Source organism: Zalophus californianus, chromosome 8 (assembly GCF_009762305.2).
Source record: "Zalophus californianus isolate mZalCal1 chromosome 8, mZalCal1.pri.v2, whole genome shotgun sequence".
NCBI classification, from domain to species: Eukaryota; Metazoa; Chordata; class Mammalia; order Carnivora; family Otariidae; genus Zalophus; species Zalophus californianus.
In genome coordinates this window covers 9,997,682-10,024,501 of record NC_045602.1, presented here as the reverse complement: position 1 = coordinate 10,024,501, position 26,820 = coordinate 9,997,682, and the positions used below count along the sequence as shown (strand labels likewise).

At 49.9% G+C, this 26,820-nt stretch overlaps 1 protein-coding gene across 1 annotated transcript; it reads right to left on the bottom strand.

Annotated features, from left to right (window-relative positions):
* Nucleotides 1–220: 220 nt before the first annotated feature.
* Nucleotides 221–24,803, bottom strand: TRIB2 (tribbles pseudokinase 2). The gene is made up of 3 exons (XM_027623436.2): nucleotides 24,452–24,803; nucleotides 19,417–19,709; nucleotides 221–2,700 (listed from the first exon to the last, which is right to left on the bottom strand). Exons 2-3 carry the CDS (start codon nucleotides 19,569–19,571, stop codon nucleotides 2,232–2,234), a joined length of 624 nt encoding a protein of 207 aa, XP_027479237.2. The 5' UTR covers nucleotides 19,572–19,709; nucleotides 24,452–24,803; the 3' UTR covers nucleotides 221–2,231.
* Nucleotides 24,804–26,820: the final 2,017 nt, after the last annotated feature.

Sequence of the window (26,820 nt, the reverse complement as noted above, 5' to 3'; positions counted from 1 at the left end):
TGTGGTAGTGACGATTAATTCACTGTGAGATATTACCTCTAAATTGGCCAGCATATGCCCACACATGATGGAAGCTAGCTTTTGCTTTGTATTAGTGGTCGTGGTGGCTCACGCTAAAAGAATGAACCCCCGGGAGGACACAGGAGTTCCTGGCTGGTGCGTGGTGGCCACAAACCACAGATGGGAGAGACTCAGCATTTGCAGGATCTCAACATTTTAGTTAAATACGCACAATTTTATTGATTGAAGAGATTAGGACAAAAACATTAAACCAAATACAGGACAAAGCACCAGAGGCCATAGATTCCCACCATGCACATCACCAGTCTTTCCTCCTACGGGGTACTGAAAAGATAGGGGCCGGGGAAGAAAAAACGGGTCCTTCTTGACACAGCACCATCTTCAGAATGTATAACAAAAAACAAAAAAACAACAAACAACAAACAAAAAAACCCAAAACCAAAAAACTCTCTCCTTTGTATCTTCCATTATCAAAATAGAATCAGGGGCAAATCCATGGCCGCCTTGTCTCCTGACTATGAACGGTTAAGCCGCCCTCCTGGGAATGTGAAGGCCGGGCTCCTGCTGAGCAGGCATAAAGCATCCAAGATCTGCACACACATGCCACATACTATAATGAAGCACAGATTCAAGTAACATTTACATACTAGAGTCCACGTGTTACCTACCCAAAAACATAACCATTTCACAAAACGCATACAGGCAGTAAAATCCAAACAACTGAGGTACTGGAAACACAAATATTTATGCCAAAAGAGTTCTGTATCATACAGCAAATAGAAAAGCCATAATAAAAAACAAAAACAAAAACAAAAACAAACATTTGCCACTCGAAATCAAATAAAGCTATCTAGAAAAGCCAAACAAAAGGTTATTTCAGGGACAGAAATACTCAAACAAGAAAAAATATATAGATGTTAACTACAGCATGTAACATGTCATCCCAAGTCAACCCGTAATTGAAGTACTGGCTTAATACATCACAATGTGACATTTTCCTTAATAAATAGAAGAATTCTTGAAAATACAAAGGTGCGTATTGGGATAAGAGAGAGCTGTTTTTATTTATATCATCCTAGCTTCCAGCTGATTTTTCTTGCCGCTTGTCTCTACCGAGGGTTTTTGTCCAAACCAGAGGGCCTTCCAAGCCAAAAGGATCATTCTTCCTAAAGAAAAGGAAATAGCTGCCCTGTATTTCATACATGTGGGACAACCTGCTTGGTTTCACCAGTTTCCAATAAAACAAAAACAAAAGGTGTAGCTGAGACCAGAGTGTCGGAAAAGCTTCAGACTCCAAGCACCTCCCATGATCTCACCCCGTTGCCCCCATCCCAGCAGAGAGGACCCCCAATGAGGCAGCCCTCATCGTTCGAAGGAAAAAAAATTCGGGAGTGAATTTCTCTTTTCCTTTCCCTTCCTTTTTTTTTCTTTTCTTTCTTTAAACTACGATAGCAGTTAATGCATCTAGAAGTTTGACTTCTAATAGCTTCCTGTCACAAACCCATGGACACAGAACAGAATAGCTTGTTAAAGGACAGATTTTTTTTTTTCCCCTTCAGGGAGCAAAGCATCAACATGTTATTTCCTGACCAGGATATTAAATAGTTTATTTAGAAGAAATGAGTTGAAAAGAGCAATTAAGGAGACACAAACTGGACTTCTATTTTCTTTTAGCTTAGCACCCAGGTTTCTGGTCAGTCTGTGTGCACCGAATTTTTTTTTTTTTTTTTAATGAACCGCATTAAGTATCAGGTGGTTGTCTTGTTTAAAAAGAAAAAAAAAATCCTTGGCCAATTGTACCTTCCCTGAATCGTGACAAGAAGTTAAAAGCTAACAGTGCGATGCCAAGATGTGTGTTTGAGGCAGAGAGTTTTGATTCTGTCGGGATCTGCAACTATTTTGGGACAAATGAAAAGTGGGGTAGGCAGAAGCAGCCCAACTGATGGGGGTGGTCTCCAGGGGGCTATGTCAGGGAAGAGAAGCTCCAGGGGCACCTGCCCTGCTGAACCAACCCCAGACTCCCACCCCGCATCTCTCGCCCCCATGCTACATGTTCAGTCAGCTCCTTGAAGGTTCTCCTTCTTTGAACCGAGAAACTTGAGTGTCAGTGTCTTTCTTGCTACCAAGCCAGGCGATACGTGTCCCCTGGAAGGACTCTCCACTGCCCTCTCTCGCTCCTGGTACCTACTAAGTCTCTGTGGGGCACAAGCTCAGTTAAAGAAAGGGTCCAAGTTCTCTTCCATGTTGACATCCGGCACCAGCTGATCAGACACTTCCTTAGCACCATATCCTGAATTCGAGACGCTAAAATCTGTAGAAAACCAAGGATGGTCCAGAATTTCCTGCGAGGTCAGCCGCTCTGAGGGCTCCCGCCGCAGGATGCTTCGGATGAGGCACTTGGCCTTGGGCGACAGAGTCTCTGGAATGTTGAACTGGCCACGCCGGATCTTGCTGAAGAGGGAACTGGGCTCAATGTCATGGAAAGGGTACCGCCCCACCAACATGGTGTAGAGCATCACTCCCAGGCTCCACACATCAGCTGCTTTGCCTGAGTAGCTGCCACTGGTGTTCAAGATCTCTGGGCTCACGTAAGCAGGGCAGCCGTGCTTGTCAGAGAGGGAGTCATCATCTCCCCGAAGAATGTATGCATCTTCCAGGCTTTCCAGCTTGACCCGAGTTCTGCAAGAGAGAGGAGAGCGTGAGCTCCTACGGGCATGCCGAGGCACATGAACCCCATCACTGTATCACAGCCCCTGCTTTAGTATTTCCAAGACCACGCATGCACTCATTCATTCATTCAACCAGCCAAACATGACTTACTGAGTGCCTCCTAGGTGCCAGACACTGTTCCAGGGTGGGGGGCCCAGGAGTGAGTAAGACCGACAGGGAATTTGCACGATGCTTAAGATCTACTGGGGTGAACCCACACCTCCAGCAGGTAAACAGACCATAAATGACATCATCATCTCCCCCACGTCAGTGATGACGGAATAGGAGATTCGTACTATTCTCAGACACATGTAGGTCGTGATGCGGACCCACAGGATTTGAACTCAGATCCAACCCACTGGGAAGCCCCCAGAAGCTCTGTCGCCAACTTCTGGCAAGCTTCTGGCTGACATGATGTAACAGTCTGAAAGGACTTTTTACCCAATGGCATCTTGGCTTTATAACACCACAGTCCTTTTGTTAGACGTGGAAGATTTGATGATTCCATTTTCCCAGATAAAAACATCAAGGCTCAAGGAGTTTGAGTAATCTGTCTAATGCCTTTTAGCTGGGAAACAGAGAAGACTTGGTCCCACATCTTCCTTAAGGAAGTCAACCTGCTGCTCCTTCCCCACTACCAAGCTGCCTTTCTTTCGGACACAGGCAGAGCTGGGAATGTTCGAGCAGGTATGCATTGCCATAAGCCCTTCCGAGGCTGACATCTTCATAGCAAGCCCATCTTCTTTCCAAGATTTACCATGAACTTGACTCCTGTCTGGCCCATCACACTCCCAGGGGCTGGTCCTTGACCCTGATGCTTATCTGACTTAGTTACCTCTATCTTCTACCTGTGCCAACACGTACGCACATGCACATATGTGAGTCTGATTTCTCACATGTGTGCAGGGGTGTGTGTGTCAATCTTCCCCTTGCCTTTTAAGGACGACGGAGCCGGCTGACAGGTTCCAGGATGCCTCCTGGCTGCACTCATGAACAGAGGCGGAGAAATCCACATTGAATTCTGAGTCCCTGGGGCCCCAGCACCCTTCTTTATACAGTAGAGCTTGACACGACCATTGGGCATAAAATAAGCGCTTGGTAAATACTTTTGGAGATAAGTTAAATTCTTAAAATTAACTATACTAATTTGCAGCGAAGAAAGAAGCTGAGGACCAGCACACAAAATGACTTGCTCAAGACTGACAGCTGTCCCCCACCTGTGCCAGAATCTTCTAGACTTCCTTCGCTCAGGGGGACTCCCAGGAATCCTGTTTCCCTGTTCTGCCATTCCTTGAGGGGAAAACTAGGTATTGCGACCTTCCAGGGCTTAAAATGGAAATCCTCTTCCTGTTCTCCTGGCCAGAACGCTCTAACAGCAGAGTTCTCGGAGCTGTTAAACCCCATAGACTTAGTCCTGTTCCATCCCACAAATGAAGGCTTGCCACAAAGGTGACCTGGGCCAAGGGAGGAGGGGGCCGGAAGTGAGGGGTCAGGGCCTCACAGATGGTGCCTGCAAGGGCCTACAAGGTCACGATTATTCACACCAGTGGGCTCCTTTGTCTCAAAAGTGCACATCATAGTTTGTACCCTGTTGTCCCGAGGGGTGACGAGGCTCCAATGGGGGGAGAACAGGAAAGTGCTTGGAGAAACCACACTGGGGCCATTTGCCTAAATCAGAGCTTGTGACTCAGGTCCATACGCTGCTTTCCTCCTCCTCCTTCGGGCTACAGGCCTTAGCCTTAGTCTCAGCCTGCTCTGAAAAGAGCAACCACCATGGCTACTCAGGGAGCCACAGAAGGAAGGTGAGGTTCAAGTTAATCAAGTTAGCTCTCTATAACAAGAAAATCGGACGAAAGCCTGGGTTGATTCTGAGATCTCATATTTGGACTACGGAAGTTTCAAAGACTAAGGAGTAACTACTCCCTTGTATTCATTTCTGCCAATGAGCAATAAATGGTGGTAGTCTCTGGAAAAGGTGCTGGGCAGGGAGCTCCAAGAGCAGATTCCAGGCCAGACTACATCTCTCATCTGTTGTGTGGCTGTGGGGAGGTCACTCAACCTCTCTGTTTCTCAGACTTAAAGAGGAGCGTTGGACGAGGCTGTCTTCTTTTTAATTTTATATTTTATGATGGTACCATATATATAAAATTTATCATTGTATCCATTTTTAACTGTACACTTCAGAGGCATTAAGTACATTCCCACTGTTGGGCATCCATCTGGACAAGACAGTCTGAAAGTCTCTGCCAGTTTTAACATTCTGGATTCTGTAATATATAGCAACATGTCTTCTTTACCCGCTCACCCAAATTCTACTATAACCTGTAGCACACACGTTCTTCTCCCCCTTCAGCTAACGATCTACAGACGCAGGAAGGGTCTAGATATGCTCACCTGGAACTGGGCTGATGGAAAGCAAATCCTGTTCTTCCTGTTGCTCTTTCTAACCAAAGGCAGTAGGTGGGGGGGACCCACACCAGCTTCCCTAGATGTTCTAATTGGAGGTGAGTCAGGGAAACCCAAGAGGGCGGAGGAGAGGGGGCGCACACAATGGGGCCAAGCGGGTTCTCTCAACAGCTTCCTTTGCCCGACCCTCACCGGCAGCAGTCTCAGGAGCTGGCCAGCTTCCTGGCCTCCAGGGTCACTGTCATGGCAGCAGGACAGTGACAGGGATAACTATAGCTGTGGCAACTGTAACTAGCCGTGGGACAGGGACAGTCCGGTGGAAGGAGCACCCGACGTGGAATCTGGTTGGGAGCTGGGCTCCCCGCCACAGCCCACCAGCATGCATGCGGGGCTAACATCTTCCCCGCGGCTGCAGGGTGAGCCCCGGCCTCCTGACCACACCTGCAGCCCCACTTCCTCTCTGCTCCAGCCCTTCCCTGATCCTCAAACACACCGACCACCCACCACAGTCCTCCCTGGGGCCTCCGTGCAGGTTCTCTCCAGCCTCTGCCCAGAACGTCTTCCCCCGGATACGGGATGGCTCATTCCCGCTCACTTCTTTCAGGTCTCTGCTCAAATGAGCTTCACGGAAAGAGTCCTTGCCTGACCATCCTATATAGGGGGGGCACCCCACGCCCAGTCCTCTCCTGCCCTCCGCGGCCACCCGTAATACTATGCATCTGTATTTGTATGGTCATGCATTTATACTCTGTATTATTCCCTTGGTCACTGCAGGGCGATCGCCTCATTCCCACCTCCAGGAGCTCGGGAGCAGGTGGCTGAGGTCGCTCTGTATGTAGAGAACATCACCTGTGCTGATTGCTGTTTCTCCAGCACTGAGACTAGTAGCGGCCCCCCAGCAGACACTCAGTCTGAGAGGGAAAGGGGCAGTCACACCATTAACCCCTCGGAGCTTCAGTGTGCCCATCTTTAAGGGAACAACAGCCCCGCTCTGCCTCCTCGCCAGGATTAAGTGGATGTCAGACGAAGTATCCATGGGGGAAACAGGCTTTGTAAATTCCGATACCTCAGTCCCTGGCGGGGGTTAGGGAGGGCGCGGATGTGCCTCCGGAGACCCTGAGCTGCTGCTAGCTCAGCCCTTACGGGGGACAGATGTCACCACCTCAAGCTCCTGATGCTAAACCACATCTGAAGCCTCTTCCATTCTTACCTCCCTCCAGGCCACAGCCCTACACTGTGACTCTCACCTTACCCCTGTGACCCACCCCCCCCTCCCCAGGTGGCAGGGACCCTACTTCCAGCCTGACCCCCCTACTGGAAGGGTTCGATCTCGTCAATCAATGCCCTTCCTGGCGGTTCACCTCTCCGTCCTCCCTCCCCCCAAGGCCTCGGGGGCTGCGCAAATACCCAGTGGACCCGGGAGTGCAGGGGAAAGTGCACCAGACCTGCCTGCGGGCAGTCGGCCGCCCCGGAGCTGACCCACCTGCCACGTCAGCCTCCTCCTTCCGAAGCCAGACTCCAGGTGGGGCGAGTCTGGATCTGCTCATCACATCCGGCTCAGCGCGTGCTGTGCCAGATTTGCCCACATTTACCAGGCCAGCTCCATCTTGAAGTCAGAGACCCGTTGTTCCGACTCTGGCTCTGAAAATTACTAAGTACCAAAGAGAAAGCACCATCTATATATCTAGAAAGGTGCTAGGTATCGACAGAGATTTCCCCTTTAAAGTTTATAAAATCCACGTCCAAGGCAGGAATTATCCCTTTATGTGGACACGGAGCCTGATGCTCGGAAAGGGTGAGTAAGCCCCCTATGGCTAGTAGGGCCAGTCAGGGGCTGAGCGCCCATCCCTCCCCTGGGCTCCAAGCAGCCAGCCCGCAGGCCTGGCCCACCCACCTGAGAAGGGGGTGCAGGAAACCGGGGTGTCCCCATTGATGAGCCTCCTCAAAGTGGGGAGCATACATGCTCCCAGGGTCAGGGAGAGCCAGCCATGGGGCAGGAACCCCGCTCCTCCCATGGAGCAGCACAGACATCCCGGGCAGGCGAAGAGAAAAGAAAAAGAGGAAGCCGGGAGGAAGTGCATGCTTCTGACCCTGCTTCCTGCTCGGAACATCCTGAACTTGTTTGTATCACTCCTAGGCAAGGGTCAAGGCAAGTGGTCGGGATTATGTCTTTAAACAAGGACCTTCCGGGGTGCACGCATGGCAGGAACCCGAGGCCGTGCTCCAGTCCCAGTGCCGGTCCCCGTGGACTTGCTGGACAATTGCAGGGACCCTCAGAAGGTCCCCGGGGCTTGGTTCCCGCTCTGGGGAGCACGTTGCCTCTGTCTGCTCTGGAGAGCGGGGGGGGGGGGGGGGCGCGCCTGGCAGAGCACCTGCTCGTGTCAGCATGGGACCATATGAACGAAAAGTCTTTGAACTTCTGCTGTCCCCTGAACAGTCTGGGTATTATGTATTCCCAGGCAAAGGAAACTGATTTTTGTTAACAATCCCTAAGGGCATCGGTGGTCCTAGTAATTCAAATGTCCCACTAATCATTAGGGCATTGAAACTAGGAATAAGGACATGACAACTAACATCCACCTTCTCGGGTTTTTGTTGAGGATTGAAACAATGAAACAATGCAAGCACAATCTCTACCAAGTGGCCGAGCATAGGAAATCTGCAAAAAACTGATGGCAACTCTAACTGATATTAGTAAGATAAGGCCCCCACCCTCAAGCCCAGAGCCTAGAGGAAAAAGACAGATGAGCACATCCAAGTGGATGTGAATTCTGTGCCCATGTTCCTTCCCAGGCACTTTGCACTTATTTCCCACCCAGCCCCCCGGAATGTTCTCCCCCTGCCCCCAAATGTGCCCAGCTCATTCTGCTCACTTCACTCGGTCCTGACGAAGGCAATCAGTGGGCTTTGTGGAGGTGGTGGGAATAAAGACGGTACACGAAGAACAGAGATTCCTGAAAGGGACAAGGGAGGGCTGGTGGAGAATTTCTGTTACCAAAAAGCTATGAATGACAGCGGTTATCCCTGCAGCTTCTTGGAGGAAAGAGCCATTAGCCTGGGGCGGGACTGACTTGGCCAAGAAGCTGCACCCTGCATGCATTTTGCAACCTGTCCCTGGCATAGGCAGGAACCAGCCTGCTTTGCTTTAACTTCTGAATGAAAAAAGCTTACGCGGGGGCAGCCTGTGGACTTGGCACCATGCCTGGTGCCATCAGATTCCCCAGCCAGGTGAGGAAGCCAGGACCAGCAGGATGCGCTTCTATTCCTGCCTCCCAGGGGCAGCATGTAGCATAGGCCGTCGAAGTCCCGGTGCCCCTCCCCCTCCCAGCAGAGGCCCGCGAGGCTCCCTCTGGGCCCCTGGGCCGCCAGAGCAGTGTGACCACGGGCCCCTTCGGCCTCAGTTTCCCTTCTGTAAAACGAGAACATGGCCTGAAAAGGGCTCTCCTAGCTTCAAACTTCCTGAGCTTAAGTCTCCTTTAACCTGAAACTATAGGAACCGCAACACTTCTCCTACGACACCCTGGTCATCATGTATATAATAGCGACAGTAGCAACAAGAGCAGCCATGAATTCAACACCTACTATGTGCTGGGACTTGCTCAGTCGATATCTCTATTTCTCATAACAAAACAGAAAGGCAAATATTACGATACGTGCCAACTTCCTACAAAATAAGGAAACCGAGGCATAGAGGCTGGAAGGTCCCAAGCCACGTATGGGGTACCTGAAAAAACTCAGCTCTGAGTCCACATCAGGAGGATCGTCATGCTGGTGTCATCTCCAAATACATCCTGGCACAGCATCACAGGTTTACTCAGTGTCAAAAACAGAATCTGTGAAAGCAAGATTCTGGGTTTCTGGAGACAAACATGGCCCCGGGTTTATTTAGCACAGACAAAACCCTGGCATCCATGACCTAACTGCTGGAGCTCATGAGCTGGATAGAGGTGGCAGGACCTGCCCATTGGCTAGAAGAAGACACTGAGGGTACAAAGAGGTGACCCTGTCCAAGGCCCACCTTGCAAATGACTGGCAGAGCTGGGATTCAAAAGCGGTTTTCAACCTCCAAATTAGTGCACCATCCAAAACATCAAACAGGGCCTACCCCAGCAAATCATGCTCTGCTTTGAAACCTTTAAACACCGCCCTGGGCTTCTGCAGCAGGAAGAGATCAGGACAGGGTGGGCCAGGGTGGGGCTGGGCTGGGAGTTCAGCCAGACCAAGTGGGCCTGGCTGGGACGGGAAGTCCGGTGGCCTGAGGTCAGTGGAATTCGAGAAGTCACTGAAGGCCATTCCACAGGGTGGGTCCAAGCAGGAGAAGGGTCAAGTGAGAAAGGTCAGCCACTGCCAGGTCTGGCCTTGTTCTGCCCGATACCGCAAAGCTACCCTTGGCTATCAGTTCCGTTGTATGAGCAAGGGGCCCCCTGGGGGTTCCCCGTGGGGGGAACAGGATTGTCCCAGCACCCTACATTGCATCCAGCTGACCTGACAGCCACCACTGGGACTCGACAAATAAACGAAGCTAAACTCTGCCAAATAAATCGTCGCTGTAATTCTCTGTTTCCTGTGTGCAGAGACTTTTTTCCAGTAGTTGCCTCTGCGAGGCACTGATATGCCGGGTCCTGTAGATGCAGTGAACAGACCTGACACCCAGGTCAAGCTCCTTCCACATCAGCAGGAGAGCAGCAGGTGACCCCCAGGGAAACACTTCAGCTCAGGGTGAGGGAAGTCTCCAGGGATGGGGCTGGCTGGTTCTACCAGGTGCTGTGTCCTCTCACGCTGCCCCATCACGACAGAAAGGCCTGTGTTGTCTGTGCCCTGACTCATCGTGGCTCCGGGACAGCAGGAAACCATCCCACCTCCCACCTCCTAGGCCTTCACACTGCAGGAAAGCACCCCTCGAGCGCAGCCTGCATCTCCACAGGGACAGACCGGGCAGGAAGGCAGGGCAGCTCCGGACCCCTCCTCAGGACTCTTCACCTCTTGCCCAGCTGCATGAAGGCCTGGTCCCAAAGGATCCCCTGACCCCGAGTCAGTTGATTCAGCTTCTCAGAGAAGCTTCTGCAGGCAACGTACCGCTGCTCCAAGGGCCCACCCAGCCTGGATTCTTCGAGGAAGAAGAGCCAGGTGCACCCCGAGGTGCTGCTCCCCCCTTGCTGCTTAGGTGGACTCAGAGTCCAGAACATTCCTACCCATGCACCATTGGCAGGGCAGGAGGGCGGCTCAGGCCGGTCCCTGTGACCCCAGCGACCCAGCGAGCACCGGGAACAGCGGTGCAGCACTAGGCCAGACAGGGATTCCACCTGGCAGAGTCCTAAACTGGGGCTCACCCAGATGGCCCAGGCACATACCACACACGTTCCGTCAGCCAGAAAATCTGGGCTCTTGCTCTGGGTCACACCACCAACATGTTCTAGAACTTTGGAGAAAGACATTTCTACCCCATTTCTTCATCTCTAAAGATCAAAGGGTTGAGTTTAATTCTGCCTCTTACCCACCCCTCCTTGATCCCATTGCTTGGGTCTTGGTTCAGCCTCAGCATCCTGAAGTTGATACCCCTGCCCAGGCCATCCTGCACATACACTTCCAGAATCACGACCAGACCCCGTCCCATCCTGTCTCAAAAACAAAACAAAACAAAACAAAAAACCCTTCAATGGCTCCTCCTGGATTTCAGGTCAAGTTCAAGGTCATGGGCATGCATCCAGGCCCTAGGCCTTTTCTTCCCTCTTCATTCTCATCTCTGATCCCCCACAGTGCTCTCCACTAGCACGCCCCTCCCTGCCCAGGGCTCATTCGTGTCTCTTGGCCTTTCCTCACACTTTCTGAACATCCTTCTGCTTCACTCAGACCAACCCGAGAAGGAGCCCATCTCCTCCTGACACGCTCATTCTCTACACCCCATTCTGCCATTAGGACATTTTCTTCCTGCTCCCAGAGAGTTCTCTAATGCACACCCGTTCTCTGTAACGTGGTATGAAAAATAACCATTACACTATGTCTTCCACTAGAAAAGGATTCTCCAGAGGTGATTCTCGTATTCTCAATACCTTCCGCCGAACGCAGCACATAATAGATGCTTAATAAATATTTGCAACATAGTGTGGATCCCATGTCGAAGTTGCCCCCGGCTGCAACATGCTGCCTAGAGTTCAGGGTATCTGGGCATGATTCTGCTTAAGAACTGCACTCTCTCAAGTCCAAAGAAATTTCAAATAGGCTTGACTCTATTTCATGCTTTAGAGAAACTCCCAAGAGTCCCGGATAAAGGGCATTTAAAATGTGTTTCCATCCACTGCCCTCTGCCATCAATATATCTAGGGGATTTTTCTTATATTTATGCCTCCAGAGCAGCATAAGGGGCTACTCACACACCCATTTAGTCAACTGCCAGACATTCACGAAGTATTTACAAGGCTAGCCCTGTGCTAGGTAGGGAAGACAGAAAGAGAATCGGACCCCACTTTACAGTTCCGCAGAGAAAACAAAACCCACTCCATAAAACGGAAACACAGGACATCACAGAACTGCCCATGGGGCTGGTTAACTGGTGGCCTATGACCCCTCAGAGAAAAGGAAGTACTGAGCTTCAGTACTCAGTGCTGATGAGGTCCTCCTGGTGTTCAAATTGTTGCCCAATTGCATGAGAAAATTCCTTCTATGGATCGGACACAAGGGGTGGTATTTTACCTGGTGTCTATTTCCTAGAGCCAGAGTGGTATTTGAGGACCTCGGCACGGGACTCCAGTGTCCTGGGCGCAGACCCCCAGGTCTGCCAATGATTAGCTGTGAGGCCCTGAGCCTCAACTTCCTCATCCATAACATGGTGATAATAGCACTAGTTTACTCACTGGTTTTAAACTGGTTGATGTAAATACAGTAGTTAAGCAGGATTAAATCAGTTCCTTTAAGTGTCGTAGTTAGAACAGGGCCTGGTCCATGGTGGAAGCCAGATAATATTTCACTGAAATGTAAGTCCCGTGAGGGAAGGGTTCCGTCTCATCGGGTACCACAGTAAACGCAGCGTGCCTAGAACAGTGCCTGGCACATGACAGATGCTCAATACTATTTGTCGAATAAATAAATGAATCTCCAGGTTGTTGGGTGATGAGGGCCAAAGCCAACAGCTGATCATCAAGAGCAGTCATGACAGGTGCCTTTTTAAGGCTCTGCAGTGCAGCAGGCACCCTGCTGGATACTCTAAGTTCATGATCTCTGACCCACGTCAGAGAAGGTAGGCCAAGGTCAAATGGCTCAGTGAAGGAGTAAGAGATCCCACTGCTGTGCCCTTGGTTCTGCTTGCCCAGGGTCTCAGTCTAGCCCATCAGCTCATTTATTAAGCACAAACAGTACACAGCTTGGCCAGAAATCCTATTTCTAAGCAAAGAACCCTGAGGATGCTCTCCATTCTGTGATTAGGGAAGTCCTTCATAAATGAAAATAACCCCACCACAGACATTGATAACAGTGTCTTAAATAAATGTCACTTCTGCATAAATCATTAAATCAAAATGGGAACGATGGGTTAATTTCTCATTCGGTGCAGAACACTGAAGGAGCTCTTTTTGAAAAGGTGTCTACGTGGGAGAGTTATACATTTTAGTCTTCCAGGGCTCCCACTCTGGGCAATGTCCTAGAGGCCAACGATCTGTACTTACTCCCACTTCTCTCATTCTGTCGTGAGAATCCGATCACAAATGCATACACTCAATGACGGAGATCTTCATTCATTCAATGCCACTGTGTTCCCGCAGCAGGGACCACGAGACAGCCTCTGTCCCCAAGAAGCATCCAGCCCAGAAGGAGTTGAGGCATGAGGACAGTCGAGGGATGCACGTGGACATTCGAGTAGAGGGGAGACTATAAGTGTGCTATGGGAGGGGGGTCACCTACCCACCCCGGGAGAAGTGGGGGAACAAGCCTCCCCCAAGGGCTGGCAGTGCCGGAAGCACAGAGAAGTGGTCAACATAAAGAAGGGAATTCCAGGAGCTCTGTCTCCTTCAAAGCAAAAAGGTCAGGTCTTTTGCTAAAATACAATGAGCCTACAACTTCATATGAATCGCTATTGACGAAAGAAGGCAGGGTCTGTTCTCCAGTCTGGGCTCTCTATTTTGTTAGATATTAAAGCCTGAATGGAGGCTGAAGATCTACAAGAAGAGCCAGTACAGAAACTAATCCGAGGAGAGAGAGAAGGTGTACAGACCTCAGCTGGTGGGAGGAGGGAAAAGGCCTCCGCCACACCGGAGACGCAGGTCCCGTGCCTGGGCAGATGGCGGCAGGTGACACTGAGAGGCCCAGGGCTGCTGGGTCCAGCCTTCCTCCTGCAGAAGCAGGCACTGTTCAGCTTCCACAAAGCAGAGGAAATGCAACTTGTGACGTCAAGAGATAAAAATCTTCTAACCAAAGAAGAAACACATACAGAGGCATGTTTCTCAATTCACAGGGGGTTATTTCTGTGCAGGGAAATGTCAACACTGAATCGAGGTTAGGGGCAGGGGGTAGGGGGCAGCGGGCAGGGGACAGGGGACAGGGGACCGGGGGGGGGGGTGGTGGCGAGGAGCCTGGTCCCAAGGGAGAAGAGAAAGCAAACTGGCCAAACAGGGGCCGCTGTAGGAACACTGGCTTGCTCCCAGGGCAGCCTGAGGTTGCACCTGCTTCCTGGGCTCTTCACATCCTGACTCAGCAAGCTGCCCTATGTCACCCGGAGGGCCAGAGACTATGTGTATATGAGGTGAAGACGGTGGGAGCTACCACTTGTCCGTGGCTGATTATGCGCCAAGCTCTGGGTTCACCTGCATTCATTCATTTAGTTTCATGAGGAAAGTCTTCTGGATATTTCCACTCTGCAGATGAGGTAATCTGGACAAAAGAGGTTATGCAACTTGTCAAGATTAAGTTTGCTAATCAGTGCAGGAGCAGGGACTAGACTCCAGACGGTGACTCTTCCTCCACACGGGAGTAACGGGTCTTCTCCCAAAGCTCAGGCCTTCCCTTAGAGGCTCAAAGTGAAACTGGGGGCCTCCTGGAAGATCTGCTGGCCAGGCAGATCAGCCCACTACCACAGCAGGGAGGGGGAGGCTGGGGGACCTGGGCACTGCCCTCTATCAGATTCAGGGCCCCCTCCCACACACGGCCCCTCCCACTCTACAGCCCACCTCTGATTTTACTACAGGAACAAACTGTGGATGCAAAGGGTGTGTCCACGCTGAGTACAATCAGGGTAGGGGTTTAACTTCCTCAGAAAGAAGAAAAAAAAAATCACCTTAGTTCTGCTCTGCAGAAACATCCCAGGGATGGAGAAGCAGCAGTGCAAGGCTGAGAACACTGGGGCCAGTCCAGGCCCGGGAAGCGGGGTCCTTCGCTCCCTGCATGCGCCTGGTGTCCGCCTTCCCCTGTGTACATCTGGTCGACCTTCTGGCCTTTCTGAGCCTGGTGCTTGCCCTGTCAATCACCCTTCTAGCACTGATCCAATATTGCAGTTAAACAAGAAAGGAAGATGTGCCTTAAATCTGAACCCTCACATCACAAGAATTCCACTCTTCATGAAATGGCTGCCCAAGAGGTGGAGCACATTCTCCAAGAGCCTCCAGCACCCTGGGAATGGCTGGTCGAAAATGGCACCACTTTATCAATGACTTTAGGACCGGCGGGCTATAGTGAGCACCTGCCCCACCCTGTACACCTCTGGATCATTCACTGGGCTCTCACAACCACCCACAGGGATGCAGTCCTAATTTCTGCCGGGAGGAATCTGCAGCTCAGAGGCATTAAAGGACTCATCCAAGACCAGGTAGCTAATGAGGGGTAGAGACAGAATCCGAATCTAGAACCCAGATCAAAATAAAAGGGAAGCAAAGGAATCAGCAGTGCTACTAATTCAACACAGAGGCAGAAGGCACACTGGCATCAGGCCCTCACGTAACATGGGGTGTCATGCGTGTATCATGTCTTCACGCTGCTCATGGGAAACTGGACTGATGGACCTGATCGTTCTCCCAAAAACACATTCATGGGTGGTCAGGATTCAGTTACAGATGGTCCAGTATCGGAAACCCATGCATAAAGAGTCAGCACACGGGCTGGTCTCATTCTGAACCTGGTGGGGCTCAGCCAACTTCACTATGTAATGCTTTCACCTTCAGTTCCTTGCAAGAGCATCAGACATAAAGATGCACATCCCTGAGAGAGAGAAGGCCATGCACAAAAGAGTGGTCTGGTGATGTGAAGCTTAATAAAGTAGTACTTCCAAAAGCCTCTTCTGTGTCTCCCCTCCTCCAAAAAACCAATGCATAAAGGGCCAGAAAACAGACACAGACTCCATCCTTCAACGTTTCAAAAGCCTTTCAAATTCAACCCACTGTTTTCTCACCCGCTGGGTGTTGTCAGGAGAGACACAGACTCTAGTCCTATTGAAATACCTATTGACGAGGTCTTGCTGATTAGAATGGATGGTGGGGGCTGCCAGCCCAGTGAGGTCCCAGACTGCTGTCCCCCTCAAAACACAGGCAGGTTCCTTCCCGCAAGCCACTGTGTGCACCAACAAAGAGAAACTGCCACGAAACTCAACGGCTGCAGGGACACACGGAGGGAGAAATACTCTGAGTGACAACACCAGAGCCTCCTACTCTGAAATCAAGAGGTTCTAAGGCAAAACAACACGGAGGAAGGTTACAAGGCATTATTCCTCTTTCACAAAAACTTGACAGATGGCTGGGGAAAAAGTTCCTCTCAGCTACTGATGAGAACATTTGGAATGTCCTTGAAAATGAGAGTGACCTTCTCAGAGCTGCCCAGACAGAGACACTTGTCATGCTAAGAACAGCCAAGTCCTCCGGGACTTCAGCGCGGTCGGGGAGCAGGGAAAGAGCTCTGGACTGAAATGGTAGGATTTCCAGGCCGGCTCCCTCGGCATGCAGGCTGTATGACCGTAAGCAAGGTCGCGTAACTCCCGTGCAACCCAGTCACCTCGCCCATCAGATGAGGAGCTATCATTCTCCCTGCTGGTCCCCGCAGGGAGGCAGGGCTGCATGGGCTCAGGTGCCGTCAGACATGCCGGGGACAGATGATGAGCAGCTTCCTCCCTGTCACTGATGCTTCCTTTTTCAGAAGGAAAATGCTCTCTAAAGTTAAAAAGGATTTCACTTTGACATGCTTACTCCAGTGAAGTGTTATTGGTTTCACATTCATACGGGATACTTCTATCTAGATCTTTCTGGAAAGGGTCATGCTCTTTTGCAAAAGTCAAACACAGCTCCAAACTCAGTGCCAGAGACTCACAGTCCTTGTGTTGGAAGCCTCCGACATCTTGGGATTTCTTCTCTAAGCCCTGGGACATCAAGGATTTCAGCTTTGCCACCATCTACTCCTGGGCACTCTTAACTTCCCATAAAGGACAAGACAGGCCTGGAGGAAAAGGCCTTCAACAGCAAATGTGAGGTCTGACTCAGCCCCTTATTTGCTTCTAGCTAACTGTGGGCACTGGGGCCGGCACCCTCACCTCTAGGGTTCTGATTCCAGGCAGCAACAGGAGAAAACTGAAAGATGGGCCCTCTGGAGACCCTAGAGTTCACTTGTGCTCCCATGTTCTGTGACCTGAGGATGTCCACCCTACTATGACTCACTTCATAAATATGTATTTACCATGTGTGTGCTATCCCTGGACGCACCACCCCGTATACTCACTGGTGCCTGAAATTCCTCTCGAAAGAGACACAATTGAAGGGGACGTTTAAAAACTTGGATCCCCGTGAGGGAGGGCATTCATCGCCCTTACTCCCTGTGGCAGGCAAATGAATTTCTTGAGAGCTGATTTAATAGAGAGTATGTCCTTACTTCTGCTCTTTCTTATCTAGAACTCTGAGACCTCACACAAGATTTTGGAGTCCTCCTCCATGAAATGAATATGATGATACCCACCCTACCCCCATTTGCAGAGAGAATTAAGTAAGGTCAACAATAACCTAATAATAAGACCTTAAAGTAGTCCCAAACAATCACCTCTTATTTTTGTAGTTCGAGTTATTACATTTCCAAGAAAAGTGGAATGCAGGAGGAAAGAAAGTATCTTTGTCAGTATTCTGCTGGGGGTCAGGTATATGTTTAACTTCCAGTGAGAATATTCAAAGAAGCACATACCTGATGTTATAACTCAGAAAGACCTTAGAACCAATAAGACAGAGCCAGGACAATAAAAGGATAAGAAACTTGAGGCCAGGAGGAAGGGACCAAACTAAGAGGTCACAGAGGATATTAAAGGTGAAACCAGAGTAATAACCCCTGAGTCTCCAGGCTCCAAGGGCAGATGCATCTGAGCTGAAGAAGAGAATATGTGTCACCCCACACTCGAGATCTTAGAATAGCTCCCTCTTCTTCCATTTGTTAGTAAGGGTCAAAACCATGCACTATCAAAAACCAGGCTATTAGCTGCCACGAATGCCTAAGATACCTGTTTATGGGGAAAAAATATGGAACAGTAACCAATCTCTGTGGCCAGTGGGCCTCGGCACTTTGTATGCTCAGCTGCATTATAAATTGTCATCAGGGGCACCTGGGTGGCTCAGTCATTAAGCGTCTGCCTTCAGCTCTCGGGTCATGATCCCAGGGTCCTGGGATCGAGCCCCGCATCGGGCTCCCTGCTCCTCGGGAAGCCTGCTTCTCCCTCTCCCACTCCCCCTGCTTGTGCTCCTGCTCTCGCGATCTCTCTCTCTGTCAAATAAATAAATAAAATCTTTAAAAAATATATATATATATATATATAAATTGTCATCAAATTATTCCACTTGCACTAAGTAAACACAGGCCCTTTACCTTTGCTAATCCCGAAATGCTTCCCAGACATTTACCTCCCAATTAGCTGTAACCATAAAATGAAAAAAAACCAAAGCAGACACCACTAGATCTTATTATGTATCTTTTCTATAGGACATCAACAGACTTCCCTAAGCAATAGCCTAAAGCATCACAGGCCATTGGATACATGGCACAGTAACCTGTAGGTAGAAAGGGTTGATAGCCAGTTCTTCATCTGACACAAAAAAGATACTCCAGGTTAAAAAAAAAAAAAAATACTCCAGATATGTTTGTTGAGTGAATGAATGAATGGCATGCACCAGCTTTGTACTCAAATGGGCCTTAATAGCTTTGTGACCACGGACCTCCACTTCACCAACCACCTCCCTAGGAGGAGTCGAGGATGCCCAAGGCTGTCGTGGTAATTCCACGACCCACGTGGGTAGAAACTCTAGAACAATCTTTGGAATAGTCAGCAATGAATATAAATCACTTGCCTCCACCCCTCTAAAAAAGCACATTCTTCAAAAGAAAGAGAGTGGCTCGAAAGAGTTTTACAAGAGAAGTCAGCTGGAAGAGAAAGCAGGCCCCAGTGGGTTTGCTCAACAGAATGTCATGAGTGAGTAGAAGAACCATGAATGGAACCCAGATGCCCAGTGTCCTGCCCAGCTGTGTCCTACAATAACCCAGACCTTCACATTGCTGTGTATATGTATTGGCACCTTCCTTACCTGCAACGCTGGTCCTTCCCACACTGTCTGTAACATACTCATCTTTCAAGTGAGCTCCAAAAGCACCTCTCCCATAAAAACTTTCTTGACTTCCAAGTCCTAGTTAGAGCGGACATCCCAGCCCCCGGGTCCCATCTGACCCTGTATATAGTCTGCATTCAGGGCTTGGAACATTCCTTTGTAGGTGAGTTGACTAGTTAATGCATCCTGATATTCACAGTACTGAGAAATGTGAGTAATACACACGCACTTTAGCCATACATACACGTACACTTAGGAAACATCTACTGAGTGAAGGAATGAATGAATGAATTAGAAATCAGTGATGACAGGCACTGAGTGTTCCAAAGGTAGGGTTATTTCAAAAGCAAAATCATGCCTTACTCACACTGAAAATGCCACACAGGCTTGCAGCCATCTTCAAAGTTCACAAAACAAACAAACAAAAAAACACCTAATCACCAGGTCACAGACAATCCTGGCACCCGACCTCCGAGCATTCATTAACGCTGCTGGAGTAGTGGCAACTTAGTTTCCCGGGGCACTTAAAACATCACAATATTCATTCACCTCCTTCTGTCTGCTCACCCTTCCTTCTCGCCTGGATGGCAGGCAGCAAAAAAAAAAAAAAAAAAAAAAAAAACAAAAACAAAAAAAAAAAAAAAAACAAAACAACCGTCCATTCCAACCTCTCAAGCAAGAATGCTCCCGAGCAGCCCGTCAGAGTATGCTACGGGCTCTGGACAGGAATGACACTCACCTTTCTTCGTCCTTAAAGATGAATTTCCGCAGTTTCAGATCCCGCAGCACCAGCCCCCCGTCGTGGCAGTGGGCCACAGCCGAGGCGATCTGGTAGAACAGTCTGGCCGCCTCCTCCTCCCTCAGCTTCTTGCAGGTGCGGACGAACGAATGCATGTCCCCATAGCTTCGCTCAAAGAACACGTAGGCTTTGGTCTCCCCCAGGATAATTTCGGTGATTTGGTTGATGTTGCTGTGCGCAGCCAGGCAAAAGCACGGGGCCAGGGATTCCTGGTAGCAGCTGATATCAAACACCTAAGACAGGATTCACGACAAGACCAAGAATCAGGGGTGCCTCTTAAACCACGGAACCACAGGCTTTTGAGAGACAGAAGGCAGACCGAACCTGGACCCAGACCACACTGGCCCTGCCTGCTCCCAGCTGTGTAACGTTGAACAAGCTGCTTGACCTCTCTGAGCTTCCAAATCTTTATGATGTGTAAAATGGGCAAAGGACCCTTGACTCACAGTGTTGGGAGGATTATTTGACAACATGGAGGTAAAAGCGCTTTGCAAGACGTAACACGGTACACAAATGGTTAAGTCGGATTACCTTTTTCTCTCTACTCCAACTACCTGTTTATAAAAGAACTAAAGCAAAATCTGAAAGTGACCCACCCCACGCTACGCAGACAAAGCCTTATTTTCCTTCCAAAAAAAAAACAGAACAGAAGCGGGCATCACCACACAACCACAGCGATTGTATACAATATATTTTATGCAATTGTGTTATACAGCACTCTACAACATATTGGCCATTAACAGAGCAAATATGCAGACTTCGCCTTAAGGTCCTCCAATTCAATACCTTCATTTTCCAGATGTGGATATCGAGGCTCAGAGAACAAGTCAAATCGAGCCCCAGCGGCAGAGCTAAGAAATAGGGCACACAGTCCTTAATAGGAAAGAAAGCAGATACAATTCTCAAGTCCCTCCACACCATCTAGCTCAATGAATCAGTTATGCAATGATTTTCTATGAATCAAAATTAGCCTGTGAAATGCCACCTCATTGTGGGGTTATTTAAAAAGAAAATCCATCCTCAATACCTTTTTGAAACCATCCTAAGAGGAATTAACACTACAGAGAATCTTTGAGGTCATAAGAAAAAAAAAAAAAAAAAGCTTTCATTCATTTCAAGACCTCCACTAAATCAGGAATACAAATCCCTGGGTTTGGAATGTGGTTTTACTATCTGCCTGGGAATGTAGGCACATGACTCCCTTCTGTGCCTGCATGAGTGAGGGGCAGGCGTGAGGTGCTTTGCTGGAAAGCACTGCAGGCCAAGAAGGCTCCAGCAACAAACCCTTAAATGGTCCCCGTGCACCACCATTTAGCTTCTTAAATCTTTTTCATTAGTGAGAACATCCTCTCCCTGATCCTCATTTTGCAGCGTGGCCTAGAAATCACCCAACTGAGGCTCCTCTAATCCTGGCTTGGCCACCAATAATCTGGATAAGATGGATAAAGCACTCAGGGTCACTGGGCCTCCCTCCTCTTCCTGACCTGGAGACGTTGATTTAGAACTCTGTTGACCTTTTTGGGTCCGGATCCCACGTGAGAACCTGATAAAAGCTTTGTCCCCTCTAGCTGACAATGCCCATTCTCCAACGCACGCACAATACTGGATTCATTTTCAGGGGATTCACAGGCCTTCGGAAACCCATCCAGGGACACAGGCTGCCATTTAAGATCCACAACTGAAGTTAAGTCGCCCTTCGGTTCAAAAACCAAAAGAAATCTGTGAGTCAAACAAGGATAGTAAGAACCTCAGGAGGGCTGGTGCTAACCCAGGGCGAGGAAGCAAAGTAACGTTGTGAATGAACCATAATGAGGCATCTCAGGAAGGCAGTACAGCTGCTAGAATTTAAGAATGAATACTTCAACGTCTCCAGAGACCACAAATCACACCCTGATACTGTCAAATGATGACCCACGAGCAGTGACCTCAGAGGTCCGTTCAATTAGGAATCTGAAATGCCTGAGTCAACTTTAACACCCAGGCTGCGGGCAGCAGAAACCTAGGAAAGCCTCAAAAATTTCAGAGAGTAATAAACGTTTTGCAGTGGCTAATGTAAACATTCCGTGTTATATAACGGGGGTGGGGGGGCTGGGGGGGGGATGGGTTCTGAAGCTGGAGGCTGCAGGCTCGGTCTCTCCAGTGCTTGTGGAGTTACGATGGTTTATCATATACTTCCTCCTTCAAGTTGCATTTTTAAAAAACTAAAAGGTGATTTTTGCTCAGCACCTTCAGTCAGTTACCCCGTCCCACTGATGAAAAACTGAACGGACACAGAAATTTAAAAAAACAAAAACAAAAACAAAAAAACAACATATTCATGGCAGCTTCAAGAAATAGCCAATACCCTCTGTAGGAGATCAAATTCCAAGATGGTGGACAGAGTATGAAAAATAAAGCAAATACTTCTCTTCTCCCAAATGGGTAGGTACCAAACTTTTAGTAGCAGCTATCAGAGGCATTTAAGGGGGTTGGACTGGTGTTTAAACCATCACCTTCAAATGCAAAATCAAGCCATAAGCCTGGCTGCCACCTTCTTTTAAATGTTTAATTTGGAGCCTAAGTTATATAATGTCACAGCTGAGATAAGGCAGGAAGGTTAGGCCATCATTAGTAGCATTTGCAAAAAAAAAAAAAACCCAAAACCAAGTGCCCATTTTGCCAAGATAGTAATTATGTCAATGTGCATAGTAGCTACCAGCATTTCCATGAAAATAATAAGGTAAAGACCCCCCTAAAGCTGCCTTCCTTCATTTGCCTAGCTTACAGTGGGCTCAGGGAGACAATAAACAGGCTTGATTATTTTGGTTAAATGACCCCAAATGGTATCCTGTAGCATTCTCTCGTGACAGTTCTCTATAGGAATGGCATCTTTACATTTGATCTGTTTTTGCAAAGACTTTTTCCTTGGGTCAACATAGAGCTAGGAGACATGAACTCTATATTCTGAGACATCAAAAGGAACTTGATTCAATGTGTAGATTTCACAGTGCCTTGCAGTAAGCTGAGTTCACACTGTGTATCTGAGGGTAGCTCAAAGAAGCAGCCTTATAAAAACCACTTGGAGCTTCCTAGGATATACACAGCTATGCTTGCATAAAAAGTCACCCATGTCACCTCTGGTAAAAAGGCAGGAAAACAGGCTGCTGTGTCTTAAAGGGATGACCTCTGCCAAGCAGAACAATGATACTGCACTTAAATCCACTTGCAGCCCCACAGTAATTGGTGAGGGCTGATTCAATCTTTGCAATAACTAAACCAGCAGATTAAGTACAGTTTCAGGCCAAAGAGCACGTCTATGAATGACACCGTAAGGTCAGCCCAAAGTGAAATATGTCTTGAAGAATCTGGAGGGAGAAAGAAAGAGCAGGGGCAAGTCACCTCTGCCTTTAAACAAAGAAATAACAGCAAGATGCTCCTGCAGAATTTGAAGGCAGAGTCCCTTAAAAGCATCTCCAGCCTTTGAAAAATATTAAAATGCTGTACCGAAGTTGAGCAAAAGGAGTGAACACACTGCTGGGCGATTGTGCATATTTCATAGGAGAGTGGCAGCTCTGTGGAATTCATTCATTTCAAAGGATGACTCCCCTATTGTGCAACCTTGTAGGTCTTCTGAGAATTCAATCCAGCTCTGAATAGCCTACTGAATTTTGGTTAACCGGGCACAGTTGCTCTGGGTCTCAATAACTTGGGAGAAGTTGCAAAATACCAAATGCTCAGTACAAGCAGAGAGCTATATTTGAAGAGTCTCTGATTTCCCCCTGAGATCTGTACTGAGCAATTCCAAAACTGATTGAAGACCTCCACAAAACGCATATTTACAATGAAAGACTCCAGTCCCCCACAAAATAAAGCAATCTGTGGTTAATGGTAAAAAGTGTGATGTATTATTTGTAGCACAGCTGTACAGAGTGCCCATTTCAAAGACAGCAGAGGTCCTCACTCCTCACTAGCCCCTTACCCCTCCCCCAAGAAAAACCAAGAATGACCAAATGTAAAATTGACAATGAATTCTTGATCTATGTCCAGTTGCCTGGGTATCCCCTATGCTCTACTCTATTCCTCTTTTTTTTTTTTTTTTTTTTTTTGCAACTGTTCTCATTCCCTTGTCTGGAGTGCACACACACAAAGACACACAGACACACCAGTTGGGGGTCAAAGACAAAAAGGAAACTGAAGTGCCCATCTCTATATTAGCGCTGTGAATCCCTGGGGCTCCAAACGCCGGCCTGTAAACCATACTGGCAAAGGTGTGTGTTGGGGGTGGGGGGCGCGAGGGGGTGTTCGGGCACGGAAGTCTGGAGATGAGAAGAAACGAGACAAGAGAGGAGGACCCAAAGGACTCACTTTCCTACACCCAAAGGTGCGCTGGTGGCTTTGATTTCCACCCCCAATACCTTATTGCAAGGCTGCAAGGAGCAGAGAGCTCTTTGTAAACTCCTTCCCCGCGCTGGGCCCCTGGCTCAGCCAGAGGGGACACCTTTGTGTGTCTCTTTTAAAGGGCACCTTCCAAACAAAGGTTTAACACCTGCACGCTTCTCAGAACAATGGCTGCAAAAGGAACCCAGTCATCAGTGCCTTAAAATTAGTGGGGGATTCCCTACTTCACGGTGGAAGGGGAGGGGGCTAGACACAAGGAGAAACCCCTTGGGCAGCGGGACCCGGCCTAGAGCTGAGGCGCTCCACGAGCCTTTGGGAGCACGCGTGTTCGTGGCCCCCGCGCAGTCCCGCCGCCCTTCCCAACCCCGGGCTCTCCCCAAAACGCCCCCGCCGCAGCCCGCCCCATTGTCTGCAACGCTCTAAAAACTTCGCAACTAGTCGAACGTGAACAAATAAATAAACCCATTTAACGAGGCCACGGATAATTATCCCGCGAGTCTCCCTCCAGGCTCCGCAGCTTGGCGACCTCCCGCCCCTCCAAACGGCCGGGGAATCTTTTTAAAAGACAAAAAGCAAAAACAAACCCCGAGCTCTTTACCTTGCACACCAGCTCCTCCCCACTGTGCAGAGCACGGCACGAAAAACGGTCTTCCCTCGGAGGATCCAACAATAAATAAGTATTCCCGATGCAAGAAACGCAATAGCGACAAGTTCGGAGTCTCGGGGCGGGCTCGGGGAGCCGAGGTTCGGGCTGAAACTCTGGCTGGGTTCGGCGGACCTTATAGACGACAACTCTTCGAAATCCTGGGTTTTGTTCCGCGATCTCCCATATCTTGCTATTGTGATGGGGGTAGACCTGTGTATGTTCATGAGTGTGGGGATCGCACTCGGCAAACAAAAAACCCGCTGGAGAGATGAGTCGCTGGCGAGTGCGGCTGCAGGCGCCTCCGTGCCACGGATTTTAAAAGGGAACGAGAGGGGAGGGGACGGGAAGGGGGCTACGCGGAGAAAGAGTTAGAAGCCCCCAAATGGGCGCCGCCGGGCACCTCGTCTGCTCCGAGCCCGGCTCCCGGGGGTGCTCAGTCGGCAGTAACTCGGGTCCTTTTGTTACCCCAAAGCAGCCAGCGATTTGCAGAATCTCCGCACTTTTAGTTTCTCTCTCTCTTTCTCTTTCCAACGTGGATCTAGACGAGTAACCGGACTGCTAAGGTGGGGAGCTGCAGCGCCAGGTCTCCCGAAGCGATCCCCACGCAGCCTCCCGAATCGCAGACGGGGCGGAGGAGCCCTGCTGTAGTTTGTGCAATCTTCGAGGAGCGCACGGCAGCAGCTTGGTCTCAACGCGTTAGAAACCAAACAAAAAGAAAAAGGAAATAAGCACGGGTCTACCGGCTCGCGCCGCACGGCAGACAGAATCCGCGCTGCACCCCTTTTTTTGGTGGAAAGGGTGGGGGGCGTGGAAGGGGGGGCGCCGGCGAGGGTAGTTACCTACGTTTTAACTGTAGATGGCGTCTGAGGCTTTTCCAAGATCGCAAGAGCTCTCCAAAATTTAAACAAACAGACAAAAAAAAAAAGAAGAAAAAGAATAGCAAGGGAGCATTTAACTTAGAGCGGTCACCGCTGCCAACAAAAGACTGCAAAAGCCGGGCACAGAGTTGCGGCGCCGGCTGGGCGCAGGTACCGCGACAAAGCCCGGGTTGATCCGCCGGGCGGAGGTCAGCACAGGCTCATGCTGTCGCAGCTCGCTCGTGCTCCAGATCGTCCTCCGAATAAAGCGAGAAGTGCGGGTACGGACGAGGGTAGATCAATGGTCTCCGATTCCCCCGGCACGAGCTTCCGGGCGGGAGGGGGGGGAATCCTCCGGGCGCTGGAAGGGGATGCGCCCCCAGCCAACCTGCGGCGTTCCTTTCCCGCTGGATAACTGGATCTTGCCTTGGAATAATTTACAACCACTCCGTCTCCCCCGACCCTAAACCCAAATTGCCCGCTGGGGTTTGTTTTGGAGAAAATTGATGCCTTTTCTTCTTCGTCTTTTATTTATTTATTTTTCTTTCTTCCGCAGAGGTAAGAATGTGTATTTAAAATTGAAGGGGATGGCCGATGGTGCCCGAGGCCAATCCCCGAGCTCAGCACGCCCGCAACTCCCGGCGAGGCGGTATTAATAGTTACTTACGTGGCCGGGGATCTCGGAGCGAGCGGGGCCCTGTGTGCGCGTGTGTGCGCGCGCGCGCCTCGCTCGCGCTCCGTCTCCCCATTCAATGTCACCGACACATTTCCACGGAGCCTCCGCCCCCTCCCCCCCCCTCCGCGGCACCCGCGACTGGCTCAGCACAGGGCCGGCCCCGCCCTACCCCCGCCCGGGCCCCCCTCATTGAGCCGGGCGCCCATCAATCAGCCCCGCCGCTGCCAGTCCTCGGGCGGCTCCCCGCGCCCGCCGGCCGCTGCCACTACCATTGCAGCTCTCGGCCCCGACGCGGGCGCCGGCCTCACGGCTCCCCGGCTCGGCAACAGTGCCATATCCTTCCGCGGCCCCGGGCTGGGAGAAAGCGACCCCGCAACGGAGGGGGAGGGTCGCGGCGCCGCCGCAGGCGGTGCTCAGTGTACTTCTGCGTACCTAGTTGCTCTTGCTGGCGCTTTTCCCCGGAAAGCCAGGCATCCTGAGAGCATCAGGCCACCGCGCTTCGGTTGCACCTCTGAGCCAGGAGCTGTTCCCTGCTGGTGATCGCTTGCATCAGTGGTGCTGCATGTAGTTTCAAAAATTAGTTTCATTATCTTTCCCCAACACCCTAGTCCCCATTTAAAAAGAAAACAGTTGCTTGCTTTGGGTTGGTGTCACCCTGGTGTCACCACCTCCCTACCCCTCCACTCTCCACCACCGGGGCTTTGAGTGTTTTCAGCTTGAAGACACCTTTTGACTCAGACCGAATTTAATCACTAATTCTTCCCCTCTCGGGGCAGTGCCCAGAGGGC